The 22,275-nt window shown below is 42.2% G+C and overlaps 1 protein-coding gene across 6 annotated transcripts in view; it reads left to right on the forward strand.

Moving 5' to 3' along the window:
- The window catches only part of KCNAB1 (potassium voltage-gated channel subfamily A regulatory beta subunit 1), a 529,857-nt gene that overhangs the window by 412,116 nt on the left and 95,466 nt on the right, over positions 1 to 22,275 (forward strand). For all 6 annotated transcript variants that reach the window (XM_067033900.1, XM_067033897.1, XM_067033898.1 and 3 more), the window contains one exon: positions 363 to 406. In XM_067033900.1, coding sequence (XP_066890001.1) covers positions 363 to 406 — 44 coding nt within the window. The remainder of the gene's footprint in view (positions 1 to 362; positions 407 to 22,275) is intronic.

Consider the following 22,275-nt stretch of genomic DNA (forward strand, 5'->3'; position numbering starts at 1 on the left):
AGAAGGAGAGAGGCAATACATTTGTAAGCAAATTAATGAAGAAGATCATTAGGGCTGAGAAGCTATGTTTTGTGAAGACTCTTTGTTGTTGTGCTGAGCCTAAGCACATTTTGGGCTTTCTGGTGCCCAAATGGAGATTAAAGAGTCTCTTTCCCAAACCACAGGCCTGCATCTGGGACTCTCCCTCTACCATGGCTCTGGTCAGGAGCAACATCATCAAAAGTGAGATTTATACACCTGAAACTAACACAACATTGTAAATCAACTGTATTTCAATTAAAAAAATTTTTAAGTGAGATTTAATACTCTCAGTTAAAATTCACCTGATGAAATGACCATGTTTTGCTTTATTTTTATTCTAGGAATCTTGGAAAATCAGGACTCAGAGTTTCTTGCTTGGGTCTTGGTAAGTACTCAGGGTATCATGTGGGGGTGGGCTGGGAAGTGGGAGATTGGGGAGGATACCAGGGAATGACTGGGGTGTAGGACAGGACCCAGTCTCAGGTGAGAAGGGACTTACTGACCAACATTGCCTCACTTCTCCTTCTGAGCCTTTCCTGCCCCACACAGCCCTCCGCTTCTCAGACCCAAGGAGCCACTGTGATCATGATGCCTTATGGGGGCCTATTAAGCAAGAAAAACCTGGTATTAAAGCACATCTTAGAGGAAGAGACTCCTCTGTTATTCCCATTTAGCAAGTGTGAAGAACCTCATGGCATGTATTTGTATGCTCACCTCACCTGCAGCATCATATGAATTTTTTTTCTATCCTTATCTTCCCTTTGCCTAATTTTCTCACTTTTTTCTATATTTTAATGTATGTTATGTACTTTTATAATGTACCTTAAATGTTTTAGGGACAAGGTTTTATGTATACATTTTCCCCCAGAAACTGTAAATGTTTAAAGAATAGTAAGTAGAGATGGCAATTTTAACATCATGAGAAGGAATCTGAAATGGTAAAATCTGCGTGTGAGACTTGGGGTAGCATACAGCTTCCAGACATCCCCCAGACAAGGGAAAAGGCAGCCTTGGTGTTCAGCAATTCAGCATCATCAGAACTATTTCTGTAACCTAAGAGAGTCTAGACCAGGATGGTAGCTGAGGAAGTAGTGAGAAATGGTCAGATTATAGCTATGTTTTGAAGGTCAAGCCTGGCAGATCTTCTGTTGCACTCTATTTGGGATGCAAGAGAAAAGAGAAGAGTCAAAGATGACTGTAAGGGATTTTTTTGCCTGAGAAACAGAAAAGATGGAGTTGCCAGTAAGTGAGATGTAGAAGAATGAAGGAAGAGAGACTTAGGAAGGAGGGAGAGCCAATTGATTTGGGACATATTAGACATCCAAGAAAAGAGGTATATAGGCTAATGGATATATGAATCCAGAGTTGAGAAGAGAGGTGTGAGCTGGATGTAGGATGACTTGAGAGTCACCAACATATAGATACTGTTTAAGCCATGAGACTGAATAAGAATATTAAGGGAGTGAGCATAGATAGTACAGAAAACAAAAAGCACATGGTCTGTGACCTGGGAAGTCCATTAAGAAGTTGGGGAAATGAGGAAGAGCCAACAAAGAATATTGAAAACAAGCAGTGGGTATGGAGGAGGAGAACCAGGAGAGCAGGGAGTCCTAAGAATCCAACGTTTCAAGAGGGTTGGAGACCAACCCTGCCAAATGCTGCTCACAGGTCAAGCAAGACGATGGCCAAGAATTGATCATTCAGTTTAGCAACATGGAAGTCACTGATGACTTCGAAAAGATCGGTTTTGGGGAGTCAGGGGCTCATGCATGATTGGAATAGGTTCAAGAGAGCATGGAAAGAGAAACACTGGTGGCTGCTCTTTTGGTGACTGTTTTTATAAAGAGAAGCCTAGAAATGGAATGGAAGCTGGACAGGCACGTGTGGTCAGAGAGGGTACCTTTACACACAAAAGAAATGACAGTATATTTACTTACTTAGAAATTCTTTTGAGAAGGAAAAAAATGGTTAAGATAAGTAGAGGAAATAAAATACCTGGAATGATTTCTTGAGGACACAAGAGGAAAGTAACATGAAAGAAGGCAGAATACATGGGCTTTGAGGCTGGTAGGTGGGTTGATGGGGTGGCAGTGGTGGTATCTTTAGAAATTATCTTCTACTGCTTCTGTATTCTCAGTGAAATCAGAAGCAAGGTCGTCAGCTGTTAGTGAGAATGAAAGGGAGGTGTTGAAAGTTTGAGGAGAGAGAGGATGATGAGAGCAGAAGTGTGAATGGACCAAAGGGATGGATCAAAGTGGCCAGACAGCATTAAGGATCTGCTTGAGATTCATGCTAATAAATTTGAAGTGAGACCGTCTCTATGGCCGTGTGTTTTTCCTCCAGGCATGTTCAACCATGCAGGTCCAGGTGGGGTTTTTCAAGGGCATAAGATAAGAAAAGAGAGGCAGAGATGCTGAGAGTTTATGCAGAGGGGTGATTGTAATGGTGGACTTTGGGGTTGAAGCTGAGCAGGGAGGAAAATGAGGACTGAAGCCAGGAAAATGAAAAGGCAGAGGGACGGTGAACAGTGAGTGGGCAGGATCAGTGAATTGTGCCTCCAGAGGCCCAAAGGTTGTTGGAGTAAGATCAGCAGAGATAGTAAGTTGGAAGAATAGAAAGTGGTGGTTTGAAAGGGGGATGCTTGAAACTGAGGTCATGGGGGGTTCAGCTATTGGTAATGACAAAGTCTAAGGCATGTCCATTGGGAGAGAGTGGCTGAGGTTGTGCCGAGTGCAAGATCAGTAGACCAGAAGAGGTCGAGGGCCTGAAAGATAAAGGTTCAGAGAAGGATTACTTTGGGGGTCATTGAAATCACTAAAACGTATGGCAAAACTAATACTGGAGAGAGTGACAGTGAAGCAGAGCTAAAATTTTCAGATGAGAGGGATTGACTAGGGATGGGTAAGTGACTGCAACATGGGGGGACTGATGATGTGAGATCCAAAGCTGGCTGGGGGGAGGAATTGGGAGGAGGGTTTCTTGACCCCTGTTGAATGGAATTGTGGAGACCAGGGAAGGGATGGTAGTGAATGAATAAAAGATAGTGGCAACAACAAAAAAATTTTAAAAAGGTAGTGGCAACAATTTCTGCCTCCTTTTACAGTATTGCAAAAACATTGAAGGCTAATGATGCCTGAGTTTTTCTGATTCTTCTTAATGGTATGATTTGGGAGGTGAGGGTGGTCTTTGCTCACCATAAGACTAAGGGAATTTGACATTTGCTTAATTTATGGCTTTGATTTTGTTACCACTTACTTGTATCTGAAAGACCCTGTAGATTCATTATCAGGGATATTCTAACCTTAGTTTTTTTTGAGAGTGCTTAATGGTAAATAACTATTCACTATTTATTATTGAAAGAAATTAAGAAATACAGCAATTTAAGAAAATATGAATTAAGAAATATGGTAAACAATCATACACAATTATCTCATAGAATCAGTATCTATGGTAGAAAATAATTTCATCAAAAGTACCGAGAAAACTCAACCAAAAGCCCTTAAGACTATAAAAAATTCAGGTGCCTATGAAGTGCCACATGTAAATGAGTCTCCAGAGGGCAGACTACGGTTTTTTAAAACTGTGTGTGAGCTGTAGGTATTTTGGTGAACTTTGAAACAGACTTGATTCAGGAGCAGAAAGTCCTGATTTGTGCTTCAAGTTTTTTCTAAGAGCTTGAATGCTTGTGATAAGACACTGCATGAAAAATTAGGAGGAAACAAGGAAGTTCATGGTATTGACTGGCTTCATTCAAAACAGGTAACAAAGCTTGAATAAGTATTCTTTGAGAATTTTTCTGAGCTACCTCTGTAAACCATAGGAGACCAAAAAAATTCATAGAAAGGAATAATGCACCAGCCTTAGATAATTTGTCAGGCTCTGCAGACCTCAGCTCTCAAGTCCAGGTGGAGCTGGGTTTACTGTTATAGACTTGGGATATCATTTCAGTTACAGCCCATGTTCAACTGAGGCTTTGAAAATTAAGTATTAAATACTCCAAGCAATCACACGACTACAGGTGACTTTTATTGAAGTACTTTAAAGGTCATATTAAAGCTAACAATTCTGACTTTCTTCTCCAGCAGAGAAGGACAGGCTGGGAATTTCTTGCCCTCCCAACCTTCTTTTTGATAAACTAAGAGCATATGTAAATGGGAACAGAAAGGTGAAATAACCCAAGGACGAACTGAAGATACATCTAAAGGAACACAGTTCTGCTAACAAAAGAATAGGGGAAAAAAAATAAAGTGGAAACCTGCCTGTGGGCTGCTATGGCTGGACTGGTTTGTTAATACACTGACCACTGCTATCAAGAGCCAAAGTCAAAGAAACTGATGGGAAGGGAGAAAATCCACCAAAGAGAGATTGAACGTCATCTCAGTCTAGTGGGACCATCTTCTGAGAGAGCAAGAGAGAATTATGTATTCACTCACTCATTCACTCATTCATTGTCAGCAAACATTTAGGAAGCCAGGCACCATGCTGATTACAGGGATATCCAGATGAAAGAAGCAAGGGCCCTGCTCTCAAACTGCTCACAGTGTAGTAGGAGTCAGGCACACAAAAATAGTGCATGGGACAGATGCCATGATGGAGAGTACAGGATGAATCAAGCATGAGGAAGGTCTTCTGGGGAATCTGGAGCAGCTTCACAGGGTAAGTGCTGCTTGCGTTGAGACTGAAGGGAGTCATTAAGTAGAGAAAGAGGGCGAAGGATTCAAGACAGAGGAGGCAACACGAGCAATGGCCTGGAGGGAGACCCATGGAGCAGGAGGTACTGTGGGAAACACTAGTGTATGTGCAGAATATTTCGAATGCAGCGTATTAGGGAACCACAAGAACCAAGCCTGAAAGGAAAGCTAGGCCTGATCAGGAGGGCCATTGTTTGCCTTGCTAAGGCATTGAGCTCTAGTCCTCTAGGTCTCTGGTGTTCCTCCAAGTCCTACATCCCCAAGGTCTCAGGGAATACTTGGGGGATGAGGCACAGACAGGGCTCCACCTCTCCCTGCCCTCCTCCTTCCATTGCCGCCGCTTCCATCAATGTAGCTCCACTTTTTCTAAATGCAAATATAAATATGACTTTTAATGTAAATTTAAATGTAAAATTTTAATGTAGTATGTCATAAATGACTTCATGTTTTAGAACAGGAGTAGGTTCACAGCAAAATTGAGCAGAAAGTACAGAAATTTCCCCTTACGTCATATACACACAATTTCCCCCACTATCAACAACCCACATCAGAGTAGTACATTCGTTACAGTCCTGCACTGACACACCATTATCACCCAAAGACTATAGTTTACATTAGGTATAAACTTTGGTGTTTTACATTCTATGGGTTTGGACAAATGTAATGACAGTTATCTGCCATTATAGTATCATACAGAGTAGTTTCACTGCCCTTAAAATCCTCTGTGCTCTGCCTATTTATTTCTCTCTGATCCTTAACACCTGGCATCCACTGATCCTTTTACTGTTTCCATAGTTTCGCATTTTCCAGAATTTCATATAGTGTGGACATCCTACAGTATCTAGCCTTTGCAATTGGCTTCTTTTACTTAGTAATACGCATTTAAGTTTCCTCCGTGTCTTTTCATGATTTGATAGCTCATTTCTTTTCAGTGCTTCATATTACATTTTGAAGGAAAACAAGCATCTGTCTTCCAAAAAAACAAAAAGTTTTAAAACCCTGCTCCAGCTTGTGAAAAGCCATTGGAAAACTTGGATCAGGAGTTGGACATGATAAGATGTATCAGAATTGTTTTCCAGCAATGATATGAAGGCTAGATTAGAGAGGGAAAGGGTTGAGACTGGAATCAAGATGATGAGGTAGTGGTATTTAAGATGTACAGGAAGAGGGTGATTTTTTAGGAGGAAAAATAGACAGGACTTGGTGACCTTAGGATACAGAGTGAGAGGTCTACCTGAGCAGAGGAGGGTGCCCCAGTTCCTGGATTGGGTGTATAGGTGGATGGGCTGAAATCTCAGAAGAAGGAGATGCAGGAGGGAGCAGTAAGAAGAAGGAGAACAGAGGAGAAGCAGGAGCACTGTTAGGAAGAGGAGACCCGAGAGCCTGCCAACTTCAGCTTCAGATATCCAGAGGGCATGGGAGGGCTGGAGAGAGCTCCGGCTGGGAATAAAGACCCAGGAAGGGCTTCCCTGGTGGCGCAGTGGTTGAGAGTCCGCCTGCTGAGGCAGGGGACATGGGTTCGTGCCCTGGTCTGGGAGGATCCCACATGCCGCAGAGCGGCTGGTCCCGTGAGCCATGGCCGCTGAGCCTGCACGTCCGGAGCCTGTGTTCCGCAACGGGAGAAGCCACAACAGTGAGAGGCCCACATACTGCAAAAAAAAAAAAAAAAAAAGACCCAGGAAATTCTAACAAGGGTGAGCCCATTGTTGTCACTGAGGTCACCTGCAAATACAGAGGACTGAGGTATTTGGACAGGTTTAGGACACCTGCCTTTTGGAGTCTGTCAGAGCAAACTGACTCCACGATCATCATGTTCTGTGTTCATTCAGGAAGGCCTTTCACACTTCATCCTTGAAGGAATGAAGTCATAAAGCAAAATATTTAACACCTTGGAGACACTGAGTCTCTCAAGCTGTGTTTCTTCCCAACTCTGGCTGCACAGCAGAATTACCTGTGGTGCTTTTTACAAAGCAGATGACCAGTCTCCACCCAGACCTTTTGAATAAGAGTCTCCCAAGGCACAGGTGTTTTTAAAAGACTGTCCCAGTGATTCTGAGGCGTAGTGGTAGGGTTGGAACCCGTTGTCCTCACCAGGTGGGAGGAGATGGCAACATGTGTGGACTGGTATCTGGTGAGCCAGGTGCTGGCTGTGTTTCTATCCTGGCTGCTGCCTCCAGGCCCAGGCCCTGGAGCTGGCTAAGGCATCTCCACCTGAACTGCAGTTGCCAAGAGGAAAACCTGCCCAGCTCAGTGTTGGCCTGGGGGTTCTCTGGAGCCAGTGTCCTGGGAGGGCTCCTGGGGCGGGCAGATTGAGCTCACCTCCCCTTCCATTCAGCGCCTGCCACCTGGGCCTGTCCACCTTGTGCCCTGCCCTAGCCAAGGGAACCTTCTAGAGCAAAATCTTATGCAGTGAATCTTATGACTAAACTGTGTGGGCTCCTTCTTAATGTGTTGCATATGTGCAGAATGTACTCCTGGCTCATCTCCCTCTGCCTTAGAGATGCTCTCACTGCACTAAATATTTTGACACTAGGAAAACATGACATTAAATGTGTAACATGAATGATATTATTTTTGACACCCTTCATGAATCTCATTCTTGTTGCTAAACCCAATGTAAACTATCCATCTCTCCTATTATTATAATAACGTAACAATGACAACATTAAGTATTTATAAAATGCCTCTGAGACACGAGAAACAATTTTAAAAGGGCAATTTCTTCTCTCAGAACGTTTACCAATTTTTTTGCTTAACACAAAGTGAACTATCTTAAGACTAGGATACCCACAGAATTTAAATCATGCATGAATATTAAACATATAACAAGAGAATTATAGGCTTGTCACTTTTCCTGGAACGTCTACCTTGAATAAATGCCATGGTGCATACACATTAAAAATGAAGAGGCATTTATATTTTTATAAAATTATTTTAGAATATTTCTTCCTCATTTTCTACTTTGATGGATAAAATCCTTCTTCAGAATTGCTGACAACTTGGTTGCCCTCTGAACTCTCAGTGGCTGCCGGCCATGTGCCATTGCTTCCCTCATAGAGGGTGTCAGGAGCTGAGACGGTTCAGGGAAGAACTGGAGAAGAGAAAGCAGAAGAGTCTACACAACCTCAAATGTGTACACACACACACACACACACACACACACACACACACACACACACACACACACACACACACACACACACACACCCTAATCTCCATCAGTGCAGTTATAAAAGGATGAGTAGCCCTCATTTGTTAATCTGTGATCCAAAAGTAAAACAAGTAGTTGCAAAACCATCAGATAGCGGGGGAAAAAGGTTTTCCCCAGACCCAGGTATGGGCAATGTGTTAGAAGTGATGACAGTTTGTAAACATGTCTCACAGCTGTAAGAGGAATTAGTCTTTGCATTCATCCCCACCTTTACGGATGAGAAAAACAGAGGCAGGAAGAGGGGAAACGTCTCGTTCAAGGCCAGTGGTAGAGACAACAGAGCCTGCATCTCCTGCCCCTCCACCAGCTGCCTGACCCCCACCTCCAGTCTCCATGGGCCCACAGCTGCTGCCCTCTCCACCTCTCTCCTCCTTGAGAAGTGAACAGCTGGACCCGGCATGTAAGGCCCCCTCCAGCTGTATCAGCCGTGATATGGGCAACAGTCAAGTTCACTAAGACTCCAGGGTGGCAGCTGGGTGAAAGTGCCTTTACTCTACTTTAGAACTAGAAAATGTCAGAGCCTAAACAACTCCTGGCATCACTCTCCAGAGTAGGGTAGACAAAGATCTGTCCAAGCTCCACAGGCAGAATGGGGACCAGAATCTGTGACTCTGGTGCATGATCAGGTGAGCTGTCCCCATAAGAGATTTCAAAGTGAGAAGGCAGCTGAGTGCAAACATTTTGTTTCTGTGTGGATGCCCTGAATGACTTTCCCTCCCGTGCAGCCCTAAAGACCTCATGAAGTCCTGCCATAGCTCCTGTACTCAAAGAAGAAACATACCTGTGTATATGCAAGTGTATTCATATTGTTTACCCAGACTGTGCCCTATACACACTCTACATTTATGAAGAGTACATTTATAAGATTATTTTCCTATACCCCTTTATTTTTTTTAAATCCAGGGATTGAACCTGTGCCCCCTGCATTGGAAGGGCAGAGTCTTAACTACTGGACTGCCAGGGAACTCCCTCCTATACTCTTTTGCAATATAAAAAATATAATATAAAAACCAAAATGAAAGTTTCAATTCAATCAGCCATGCAATTGAGCTACTCCAATAGTGAGGCTAAAACATGAGGGAACCCGATGGGGTGCTGCCCTCTCGTATGGTTGGGGCCGTGCCTCTGGTGTGCTTGGCTTAAGTGAGGCAGGGCCATGGGGAGCCATTCCTGGAGGGCAGCATAAATGCCTGAGGGGTAGGCTGCTGTGGGTTAACACACTGAGGGGAAATGTGTGGAGATTTGTATGTAGGCCTTTGAGGCCTCAGCTGGATGAAGTTAGGAATAAAATCCCAGTTCTTTTTAGCACTACTAAATCAACCAGGAGCCTTCTAGAGTCAGTGAACAGAAAACCCAGTTCGAAGCAAAGCGAAAGCATCAGCTTAAGCAGAAACAGAAATTTTTAGGCTCATAGGGACAGTGGACCCAAATGGCTTGATCCAGGGATCAGACTGTGAGCCCTGCAAGCTGGAGGCTTGTCCATTCTCAGGCTGCCCTCAAAGTGACAAGATGGCTGCACATGCTCCAAGCCATATATCCCATTGCCTCTGACTGCCTTATGTATCCATCTGTGAATCGGTCATTGGAGAACTGCCGGCAATCAAGAACCACCCCTGAAGATGGGAAAGGGTTTAAATCCACCCCAACCGCAGAATGCACATTCCTAAAGGAAATTTAAAGCACTCTTGCTTAAAGTGCTCTGAGTTTCTCTGCTCTGAGTTAAGAAGAAAAGATATCCCTGGATCCTGAGAGCCCTTCCCCCACTTATTTTAGCTTATCTGAGCCTTTTCTATGTCTTTGGTAGCCAAGGTTGAAAATCAAAATTCTCCCAACCCTTTCTGTAGCATGAGGTATGCTCATAGTTTGCTGAGTCAGCTCATGTTTACCTTCTGCTCCCTCAGTTTGCCTAATGGACAGAATTTTCCTCAGCAGGATAAATATGTAGCTTTGCCTTTTTAATACTTCCCCATCATGTTGAAGGATCAGTGAGACCTGAGGCTCCTTTACAAATAAAAGCCTCATCCTAACACCCGGAATATGCAAGGGAGGAACTCCAGGAGAGCAAAGCAGAAAATACCATCAATGCTTACTTTATATCTGACTACTAATTAAAATGAGAGGAGGAGGAGGCTACCCAACATGCAATTACAGAAAACGGGTGATGAGATAATGAGCAGTAGTTAAATTAGAGCTGACAATCTAACCATGGGGGTTTCTTCAGGCTGAAGAGAAGGAAACAGGAGATGAAGGTCCTGGCTTGGCTCTGCTTGCAGTTACTAGAAACAAGTTATCAGGGGGAACTTGTCATGTTTCTTCTTAGTCTCTTACTCTACCTTCCTTCCCATTTCTCCACCCTCTGCTCTATGCCACCCTCTCCTTTGGCCCTTTCTGAGCAGAAACTGTAGCCCAACTCAGCCAACCTGCTTTCAGTGGTGATACTTATCTGCTTCTGGCTGAAGAGAAGGCAAGACTGGCCCTGAGACTCATTTCTAGAAGTGACCCTCTGTCTGGCTTTGTTACCTGTCACACCATTCCAGTCACCCTTCCTAACAGCACCTTCCTGGGAGGGCTGGTTGTCTGCCCTGGTTCTGTTGGTGGATGGGCTGCCTCTGATGCCACCCATGTCTCAATTTGAGCTCTTAGAGGGTAGAAACTGAGGCTGATTCCATCATCCCTGGAAAGCACGGGATCAGCACTCCTCTCCTTCATTTGTGTGTCCAAAGATTTCACAAGATGTGCCAGATGGCATGCTGGGGAAACAGGAGAAAAGACACACCAGAGCACCAGTGGCCACTCTCACACAGCCCACAAGCGGGGAGGCGGGGAGGGGGCAGTGACCTTATTCCCAGGCAAGATGAGATCCTTGGGCTGTGTGCCCCCAGAGGACACCTTGCATTTATGTTTGCTGGTGATATAGTCTGACTTATTACCTGCTTGATTATCCGTTCAGAACACATGCCTAGATCAGAGAAGCTGCTTATATATACTCATTTATGGAATGAATGAATCACAGTGTGACTAGGACTCTGAGAGAAATATGAGGTGCCGTGTGAACACATATGAGGGCTGCCTAAGAGGAGATCATGGAAGGCTTCCTGGGGCAAGAAATACCTGAGCTGAATATGAAAAGATGAATAGGGTAGGATAGAGCCAGGTCAAAGAGAAAACAAGGAAAAAAGCAGTTTAACAATAATAGAGGTAGAGAGATAGAGAGATAGAGGCATAGGACACAGAAAGGGCACAGATGATGAAGCAACCACCTTTTCTGGGGAATGAGGAAGGTGCTGCTAGGGGCAGTGGGGTTTTGAAGGATAGATAGGAATCTGTCAGGTGGAGAAGGAAAAAAAGCCACAGGCATTCCTTTAAAAAAAATTTCCTACTTACCCTTCACTCAGATCTAGGTTTGATGGTTGCTTTCCTGACATCCACGTCTAGACAGAGGCTTCCTGTCAGTTCTCGTCACAACCCCTCTTACCAGGATGTGGTATTTTTCTGTCTTCCCCACTGGACTGGGGGTTCCAGGAAAAAGACACCATTATTATTATTTGCCGTTTTGACCCCACCATCTGGCATGGCTGTGAAAAATTATGGGGCTCAATAAGTATTTTCTAAATGAATTGATAAATAAATTTCAGGAAGAGAAGCCTGGGAGTCTAAACCAGCATGGCCTGAAGAAGGAACTACATGGGAGAGAAAATGATGAGAGATGACTTTGGGAAGATTATGAATAACGTTGGAAGCCATGCCACAAAGCTTGGACTGTATCTGTTTTGTGATGAGGAGTCACTGAAATATTTCACTCCAGGTGTTGCTTGGCCAGATGCATTTTAGGAAGCTCATTCTGGTTGCTGTGGTCACACCGCAGACAGCAAGTTAGAGAGGACTGGGAATAGAGGCAAGGAGACAGGCTGCAAACGACTCAAATATTCTCACTTTTACAGAAGATTAAATGTAACAGTCAGTTAATTGCCCACTAACTGTGAGCCCAGTTCATCACACTGTGAGCATATACACAGATCCTGCGCAGAATATGTAGGGGAACTGTGAGGTAAATGAGGTTTGACCAAATTAGCAAAAGACTGGTAAAGAAAATACAAAAGGAAGTGTTTTTAAAAGCATAAAATATCTGAAGTAAAGAACTAACATAGATGTCAGTGTAGTAAATTACAGAGTTTCAGAGATTGGGTTAAAAAAAAAAGTTCCTAAATACCTTCTTTAAGGGAGAGGATGGAGATAAATGGAAAAATTTTAAACCGGCAAGTAAAAATCAGACAAATATGAACCAAAAGGAAGTGAAATGTGGGTGTAAAATTAATGAAATAAAGTAGGGGGGGGGTGGGATGGATTGGGAGATTGGGATTTATATATACACACTACTATGTATAAAATAGATACCTAATGAGAACAGCCTGTATAGCACAGGGAACTCTGCTCTGCTCTGTGATTACCTAAATTGGAAGAAAATCCAAGGAAGAGGGGATATATGTATATGTATAGCTGATTTCACTTTGCTGTACAGCAGAAACTAACACAACATTGTAAAGCAACTGTACTCCAATTTAAAAAAAATAGAATTCAAGCAAAGAGAAGATGCAGTAATGAGAGGTGATAATCAATGGAGTGAGGGCCCTGAGAAGAAGCAAGGAGATGGGATCAGCAGAGAAACATACTTGGAAAGAAAAGGGACACTTTTCCACAGGGACAGGAAGAAAGGAGGAGAGGATGAGTGTTGTCTTATTCTGTGCTCCCTTACCTCGGAAGCTAGTGTTGAGCGCACACCCACCTGAGGGTGAGGGAGGTGGGCTCTTCTCATACCAGAGGCAGCTGGAAGCCCACATGGAAATGGGCAGTCACGTCTGATAGTTTGATAGCTTTGGTAGCAGGAGGTAGAGGGGTTTACATTTTATTTCTTTTATGTTCTCTGTGAAGCAGGAGGCAGGCTTATCTGGTGACATTAAAAAAGGAGGAGGTGGGATTGAGGTTGAGAAAAGTAGGGCAGGCTTGAAATCCAAACGGGGTGGGGGGAATGATGAAAAACCAGAGGACTGGTGGGCTCTCTGTGTAGTTACCGTAGACCAAGAATTTACGATGCATGTTTCTCTGCAGTCCGTGATTTTCTCCAGCACAGCTCAGCATCTTGGTTATAGGTGATGAGCAGCTGGACAGTCAGACTCATCCAGGTGTGAATTTTTGCCAGGCAGGTGAAATGAAGGAACAGTGAAGTAATGGAGCTGAGAATAGGGCAAGAGAATCATCTAAATGGTGAACCACGTCATCCAGCTAGCCTAAGCTCCCTGGTTAAGGAAGGAATTGAAGACAGAATAGATAGACTGGAGGAAGGTAAAGCATTTGAGGACAATGTGTGTGGGGATGTACCTACACAAAATCTGCAAGAGTGACAGCTTGTAACATGCGAGGGCTTATGACCTGGTCATTAATGCATATATTTGGAATACAAATGAGACACACCTCCACCCAGGTTTTCTCTTTTTTAAAAATAATTAATTAATTAATTTTTGACTGTGGTGGGTCTATTTCTGTGCGAGGGCTTTCTCCACTTGCGGCGAGCGGGGGCCACTCTTCATGGCGGTGCGTGGGCTTCTCACTGTCGCGGCCTCTCTTGTTGCGGAGCATAGGCTCCAGACGCGCAGGCTCAGCAGTTGTGGCTCACGGGCTTAGTTGCTCCACGGCATGTGGGATCCTCCTGGACCAGGGCTCGAACCCATGTCGCCTGCATTGGCAGGCAGATTCTCAACCACTGCGCCACCAGGGAAGCCCCACCCAGGTTCTCTTGTGTGCAAGTTCAGTTCTATTGTTCATGGCACCGTTGTGGTCTTCTATTTCCACCCCATCAACCTTTACTACAGTTCCTTCTGATAATCATTGCCTACATTTTCTGAAACTGAGTTTTATACTTGAGAGTTTGCAAATTTCAGGGTGTGCTAAATGTCTGTAGTTTCTATACCAGTGTGACTTTAAGAAGACTGGGCACTTTATTTGGGCACTTTAGTGGCTGCTGTGTTGCTCTTCCAGTTGAGTCACTGGAGACAGACATAAGGAAAAGACAGTGGACTCTCAACTACCTCTGATAAGAGAGGGGACAGTGACACAGAAAACTGAACATACATTTACGTTTGTCTTTGGAGTGAACTTTGTATTTCTTTTGAATACGGGTGCTGTAGACATGAAAACCTGTTAGTGAAAAATCAAGAGTTGTCTAGAGGTAATAAAACATGTAGGAACAGTATAATGATCTCATAGCCCGTCTCTGACTAGGCTTCAGCGAAGCTTTCAGCTTTCCATAATGAATTAATCATTCTGTATGGCACCAGTGGGAGAAATTCCACCCTGACCCCATCAAACTGATGTGTCTCACTTGTACCCTATTCTGTTAGGATTGGTGGCCCTTGTAATCTTGTCCCAGAAAACAAGACTACTGATGCTCTTTTTTATTCCACCCTTTTTTATTTCCACTAAGCTATTTTTGCTGCAGTCATTTACTGCCACTGGGATTTTTGCAGAAGATTAATAGTACTAATAAAATGAAGGGCAAAGTGCCAAAGAGAACATCTTGAAAGAATAGTCTATAACCCTTTATGTGGTCAGGGCTAAAGACTCTAAAAAGGCATTACATTTTCCAGTTTGCAGTCAAAGCCAACTTCCACCTTCTTTGTTGAATTATTCTTCAGCCTCTGGGCCCAGTACGTAATGTCTCTCTCCCTACCACTCTGGGGCTTCCCATCAAAGTGGGACCTCGCAGAGGGATTGAGTTCATTCAGTGACATCCTGACTGCTGCCTAGACCAGTTTTCAACTCTGGCTACCAGTACAGTTGCGTGGGAGCTTTCAAAAAATACCTGTGCCTGGGCACTTCCTCAGATCAACCAGACTAGAATCTCTGGGGTGGGGCAGGGCATCAGCTCCCAGGTGGTCCTACTAACTGGGCCAGAGTTGAGGATAGCTGGCCTGGCTTGCCACCTGAGTTACTTGCTCATCAGATGGCTGGGTCCACCATGGAAGCTTTGAGCACCTAAGAGATTTGGATTCCCAGGCAGCATGCAGGAGGCACAACCAGAGAACAAGACGGATGCCACTTCTGGTGCCCAATGAAGAAACAAGTACCAGGTGGGGGTGTTTGTCTTTCATCTAGCTTTAGTCCAATTGAAACTGAGAATTTTGCAGCATTTTTGACGTTTTAGTCTATTCATCACTCTCCATGTGTCACTTCAGAATGATCTGTAATAAATAATAAATCTTCCTGAGCTTTGTTGAGATGAGTAGACTGTTAGAATTAGTGCATTCCAATGTTGACTTTCGCTTTCACTGCCATCTCAGGTAAAGTCATTTATCTTCCTATGGAACTTTTGCTGCTTCAAATAGTATCTCTCGGGAAGATAAGAAGGAAAGTAACATTTAATGAGCACCTGTTGTATACTTGGTACTGTACTAGACACTTGGCTTATACTACTGAAATTGTTAAGGGTGTGGACTGTGGATTCACTCTGCCTGGGCTCACATCCCAGCTCAACCAGCCCCTCCCCCTCCCCAGCAAATAAACTCAAATCAGAGTGGTCATGAGTTCCAAATGAGATCGTGTCTATAAAGTGTGTAGCACAGCACCTGGCACAATGTAAGTTCTCCAAAAAGTGTTCCATCTTTGTCTCATTTAGTTCTCACAGCAATACTGGAGTAGGTATCAGTGTCTATTTTAGAGATGAACCAGGTCTCAAAGGTGAACCTATTTAGCCACAGACATAGTGAACCTCAGGTGTATCTGAAAGAAAATGAAAATACCTACCCTTCATGATTTTTTGAAAAATAATAGATGATTTTAGAACGTGTTGCATAGGACATGTGAGATAGTTGATCTGCAAAACTCAAATCTGTTCTAGGTGTTGGAGAGGCAGTGGTAAACAAGACAGAGAGATCCCCTGTCCTTGGGGAGGGTAGGCTGAGCTCTCTACCCAGCCTTCAGGAATCATGAGGGGTTGTACACACCCAACTTTTTGGTAGCACACTCTTCACTGCTGTTAGGTACTCTTTATTTCCTAGTTAACAGAAGGTTCTGATTCTTCATAGTGAGTGATCCTTAAGGTTCTTGACTAACCACAAAATGATCAAAGATGGAGAGTCACCAGGAGGTTATCTTTGCTGCCCCAGGAGTTCCTTCTGGGCACACCCTCCCTTGCTTTCCCAAATCAGGGCCCCTGCTGCTAGCAGAAGGAGAAATAGATGCCATCACTGCTTTAAGATGGCAAATGCAAGTGTTATTTCTACCATAATGACTCCCTAGATCCAGGCCAAGCTGCCACCACCCATGTATATCAGTGTGGTGGCTGATGGGTACCCAGGTCACAAACTCATATAAAGGCCACACATGGATTTATTCATATTTACTCATTTCCGAGCAATGAATTAATGAAAAAATCAGCAGGCAATAAAAGAGTTTATTGAACACTACTTCTCTGAGGATCACTTCTTCCCTGCTGTTCTTGAATTCATTCATTCAAGCACTTAATAAGCCCGTCCTGTGTACCAGGTTTTATGTAGTCTTTGGGGATACAGAGGTTATCCCAAGATGTTAGTAGTTTTGAAAATGTCTCAAGAAGGGCTGTCCTCTGTGTTTGAGAACAATCCAAAGTATTGTTGACATAGCAGTATATTTTTAATATTTTTTGATGCCTCTGGTTATCTACATTTAACTTTCTATATAGCATGTTAGGAAATTTCATTCCAACCTGTAAAATCGGACTATGTGTTTATAATACTGCCATTGCCTCAGTGCCAAAGCCTGGGGGCACCAGTGTCCAGATGAGGCTGCCAGGAGCTGTTCTGGGCTTCTTCCATACCACAATTAAGCTTTCAGTGTAATATAAAATATCATTTCAAAGGTGAGTGATTCTATGTAGAATTTGAATTAAACGGGATCTCCTAAAACTAAAGATATACCAACATGGTTTTATGATTTAGTATTGCTCTGTTTTCTTCAACACGATGAATTTCTACATACAGTTACTGAAAGAGGAAGACCTTGGTAGCTTAGTTAGAAATAAAGAGTGCATAAAAAATTTCATGCATAGTTCTATGGAAAATGCTAAAATACCTCCTAATTTTAATCTATAATGTCCTTTTCCTAATTTTCCATTAGGAAAAGGACATTATAGATTAAAAAGAAAAAGGTGAAATCATTAACAGCTACAGATAAAATAAGCTAATCTTTGTATGTAAATATATAAATCTACAGGGAAAGATGGGAATTGGGTTAATTTGAATGTAATAGGGTTGGGAACTTTTAAAAATCTTTAGGTTTTTGCTAAATTATCCCTTATATATTTCCTTAGTTTTAATTTCTCTACATTTCAAAAACTAATTAGTCAAAAAGTATGTGAAGCACTTTGTATTCCAACTTCGAGTTTTCATTAGTGATATTTAATACAATAAACATCATGAAACTCACAGCACAAGAGGGAGAATTTGAAAGAACTATTATAAAATTTTTTCATTATTTTTCACAATATATTATCCCTATCTTGTTTTCACTAAGAAAGTTTCCTTGCCTCGCCATGGAATTAAAATTTATTTCCCAGTATATCTTGTTAGCCTATGAGCACAAACTGTTTTTTATGTACAGCTACACCAGAGTTATTCAAAATTATTACTGTTTGGGGGAGAATAACTCACTGAACTATCAAAGAAATATATCCCCTCACAAAGATAAAGATTTGCCGTGAACTTTTTAAAGATAAAAGTAAGTGTAAAGGAGGTCACCTTGACTTTCAAACTTCTTGACAGTAGTGTTTTTCCAGAGAGTTCTTATTCATAGTAACTTACTATGGAAAGGCAAGAGATAAAGCGAAAAATAAAAATATGTATTTGAGCACATACTGTGTTTCAGGTCCCATGTTAGGAGTTCACAGAAAAAGAAAAAAATATATATATGTATATACATACTTTCAACCTTAATGATAGATCCCATTTTAGAATAAGATATTGAAAATATTTGAATTTGTTTAAAAAAAACAGAAGTTGACATTTAGTCCTAGTATCCATAGTGTCTAATTTTATTCCAACAGTGTTATTTCACTTATGTTAAATATTCTGTACATTTCTTTTTTTTAATTGAAGTATAGTTGATTTACAATATTAGTTTTGGGTGTACAACATAGGGATTCAATATTTTTATAGATTATACCCCATTTAAAGTCATTATAAAATATTGGCCATAGTCCCTGTGCTATACAATATATCTGTGTAGCTTATTTGTTTCATACATAATGGTTTGTACCTCTTAATCCCCCACCCCTCTCTTGCCCCTCCTTTTTCTCCCCTCCCCACTGGTAACCACTACTTTGTTCTCTATATCTGTGAGTCTGTTTCTGTTTTGTTATATTCATTTGTTTGTTTTATTTTTTAGATTCCACATATAAGTGATAAAATACAGTATTTGTCTTTCTCTGTCCTACTTATTTCATTCAACATAATGCCCTCCAAGTCTATCCATGTTACTGCAAAAATGGCAAAATTTCATTCTTTTTTATGGCTGAGTAGTACTCCATTTGTGTGTGTATGTGTGGGTGTACACACACACACATACACCACATCTTCTTTATCCATTCATCTGTTGATGGACACTTAGGTTGCTTCCATATCTTGGCTCTTGTAAATAATGCTGCTGTGAACATTGGGGTGCATATATTTTTCTGAATTAGTGTTTTCATTTTCTTTGGATATATACCCAGGAGTGGAATTGCTGGATCATCTAGTAGTTCTCTTTCCAGTGTTTTGAGGAACCTACATGCTGTTTTCCACAGTGGATGTACCTACCAATTTACATTTCCACCAACAATGTGCTAGGGTTCTCTTTTCTCCACATCCTTGCCAACGTTTTTTATTTATTGTCCTTTTGGCAGTAGTCATTCCGACAGGTGTGAAGTGTGAAGTGGTATCTCATTGTGGTTTCGATTTGCATTTCCCTGATGATTAGTGATATTGAGCATCTTTTCGTGTGCCTATTGGCCATCTGTATATCTTCTTTGGGAAAATATCTATTCAGGTCTCCTGCCCACTTTTTAGTCAGGTTATTTGTTTTTCAGGGGTTTTTTTTATAGTGAGTTGTATGAACTGTTTATATATTTTTGGATATTAACCGCTTATTGGTCATATCATTTGCAAATATTTTCTCCCATTCTGTAGGTTTTTTTGTTTTGTTGATGGTTTCCTTTGCTGTGCAAAAACATTTAAGTTTAATTAGGTTCCATTGTTTATTTTTCCTTTTGCTTCCTTTGCCTGAGGAGACAGATCCAAAATATATTGCTAAGACTTATGTCAAAGAGTGTTCTGCCTATGCTTTCTTCTAGGAGTTTTATGGTTTCTGGTCTTACATTTAGGTCTTTAATCCATTTTGAATCTATTTTTTTTTTTTTTTTTTTTTTTGCGATACGCGGACCTCTCACTGCTGTGGCCTTTCCCATTGCGGAGCACAGGCTCAGCGGCCATGGCCCACGGGCCCAGCCGCTCCGCAGCATATGGGATCTTCCCGGACCGGGACACGAACCCGTGTGCCCTGCATCGGCAGGCGGACTCTCAACCACTGTGCCACCAGGGAAGCCCCTGAATCTATTTTTTTATGTGGCATGAGAAAATGTTCTGATTTTGTTCTTTTACATGTCCAACTGTCCAGTTTTCCTAGCACCACTATTCTGTTCATTTCTTATAGGAGTGCTTCCAAAGCACAAAATGAATAAGGCACATTAATGATGCATGCTGGTTATAAGTGCCCTGGAAACTTTGTTGTAAGAAATAATTTTCAACATGTAAATATTAGTACAATAAAACATGAGAAATTTGACCAAGAAACTTAGGACAAAGTATTAACAAAATGTAAACAGTGCCTCTGCCTCTTTTTCATGTTCAGGAAATAGGAAGAGTCGTAATTTGTTAGAATCCTTGTTTATCAATGGATTTCCCAGTAAAGCAATACGGATTTTTTTAAAAAACTTTCGCTTCTTATTATAAAAGTAGTAATATTCATTCCAATAGTGTGGGCAGAAAATAAAACACCCTAGGAAGAAAAACTCATCAAAGAATTTTTTGGCTTTATTTTATTTAAACTTTTCATAACAGGCTAAAGGTGCTAAATCAACCAATTCAGGAGTCACACCTACATGAAGAAATGTAAGAAGCTTTAGCCATGGATTTACATTACTATGTATCATTAATTCTAACATCTAAATTTGGGCAGTGGGTCATTGCTTTCTGGGGGAAGATTTAAGGCAGTGAAATTTCATTCCTATGCTATGTCCACAGCAGCTCCTGAGGGGACTGTCAACCCTGGCATTCTGCTTTATAGAACAAAACTGCCTCTTCTAAACTTCTCCCCCAATCCTTCATCCTACTTCTGTTACTACTGCCTTGTCTTTAAACTTTACTGATCAGATTAATGGAGAAACAGAACAAAGTGGTTCCAGGTAGATATGCCCTGAAACAAATCTTAAGACAAAATGGAGCTAGCAGTATCCTTCAGAATTAAAAGTAAATAAAACTTTAAGTCAAAGAAAGAAGGAAAATATCAAATATTTGTACATTCTCTATAAGGATCGCGAAAGATGTAATGTCAATCCTAGATGTTTAACCCTCAAAACCTCCAGCCTTCAGACAAGTATTAGAAGAAGGTCCACAGGTTTTTCTGGAAGACCCAGCCAGCCAGCTCTACGTTGGCCTTGCCTAATCTAAGACCAGGCTCCCCTCTGCCACTGCCTTGCCTACCGGTACACTCTGCTCCTTCATACACCCAAGAATACACCCAAGAATTCCTTCAGTGACAGGTACATCTCATTATGACTCCACTCTCATTCCTGGCTCTTAAGGGTTTGAGAGCTTAAAGCCCAGGATGACTCTGTGCATGAGGTCTCATGAGAAGACGAGATAAAACCTGTCCTCAGGTGGAAATGGAAGAATCTGGGAGCAGGGAGGTGGCCCAGAGGAGTGGCCTGTTCTTCATCCATAGATAAGGAAGTTTGTGGGCAGAAACAGATGTAAAGCTTATCATAAGGAAGGTTCAGTCAGGAGGCATTTGGCAGAGGGAAGAAAGTGGGAAGATTCATGAAAGCAAGATATTGTTACAAGTATTCAGAGCAAATGCTAGGCCATACCATTTTGGCTGGAGCAGAGTATGTGGGGGAGATGGGGAGGCATCATTACCAGAAAACAGCATGAGGCTGGGGGAGACCATGGCCTTGGAGATCCCACCACTAACCACCTGTGGAAACTCATTTCTCTACCACTTCACTTCCTCATCTTTATATACATGGAATTCTTCAGATCTTGCCCACTTTTCTTCTTTGTGGCCTTTACCACTTCCCTTGCCTAGTTGCATTGCTATTTCAAGCTCTTTTATAAAGTGCAGGTGTGAAAGCAGCCTTTCATTGCCCCCCTCCCTGCCCAGAGTTTAAATAGTATTATTGGCTCTTGCAAGAAAAGATAACCAAAGTAAAACAGTGAAGGCTAGGCTGTTATCACTCCTGTTATCTCAGGCCAGATGCTCATTAGCAATACACTAGTAGCCAAAAAACGAGAGACCGGACTGCAGCTTGGATCCAAAAATAAGGGCCAGGCTTGGTGGAAAACAAATACAAACCAGATATAAGAAAGAATGCTTTGTCTGTACCATTTGAAAAAGGTAGAGCCTTGAGCTATGTCCCACATGCCCAGACATAGGTCTACATTCCACTCATCTACAGTGGCCACAATGGGGTTACTCAGAATGTTGTTTTGCTACTCAGCCACTCACTCTCCTGCCTCCCCAGCAGGAGGACAGCTCCATTCCATGCCCTTCAAGAGGGCACCAAGGGCAATAAGCCAATTCTTCACCTCTGTCACCTATCTGTACATCTCAATCCCATTTACTGAGACTTTCTCTCAGGCCAGATTTCTGGGTATCTGCTTTCTGTTTGTTTTGTTTTGATCCTGCATCATTATGAACATTAAGGTAACTGTGCAACTCACCTATCTTGCTGAAAGAACAGCAATCTTTCCATACCATACTGTGATTAAGAGTGCGACATTGGTTAAATCCTGGCTCCAACTCCACCAATTACTAGTTACTTGGACTCTGGGCAAGTAACTTAACCTCTGAAAATGGAAATGGTAAAGTAACAGATGAGTAAAAGAATTAGAAAGGCAAGTCAGAGTGTAAAGAAAAGGAAGAGGTACTAAAATATCAGTATGTGAAGAATCTAGAACTGTGGTCCTCCAGTTAGAGTTAGTCTTCGACAAAAGAGGCAAGAGTATACAATGGGGAAAAGAGAGTCTCTTCAGCAAGTGATGTTGGGAAAGTTGGACAGCCACATGGAAA

This window comes from Kogia breviceps, chromosome 5, assembly GCF_026419965.1.
Source record: "Kogia breviceps isolate mKogBre1 chromosome 5, mKogBre1 haplotype 1, whole genome shotgun sequence".
NCBI classification, from domain to species: domain Eukaryota; kingdom Metazoa; phylum Chordata; class Mammalia; order Artiodactyla; family Physeteridae; genus Kogia; species Kogia breviceps.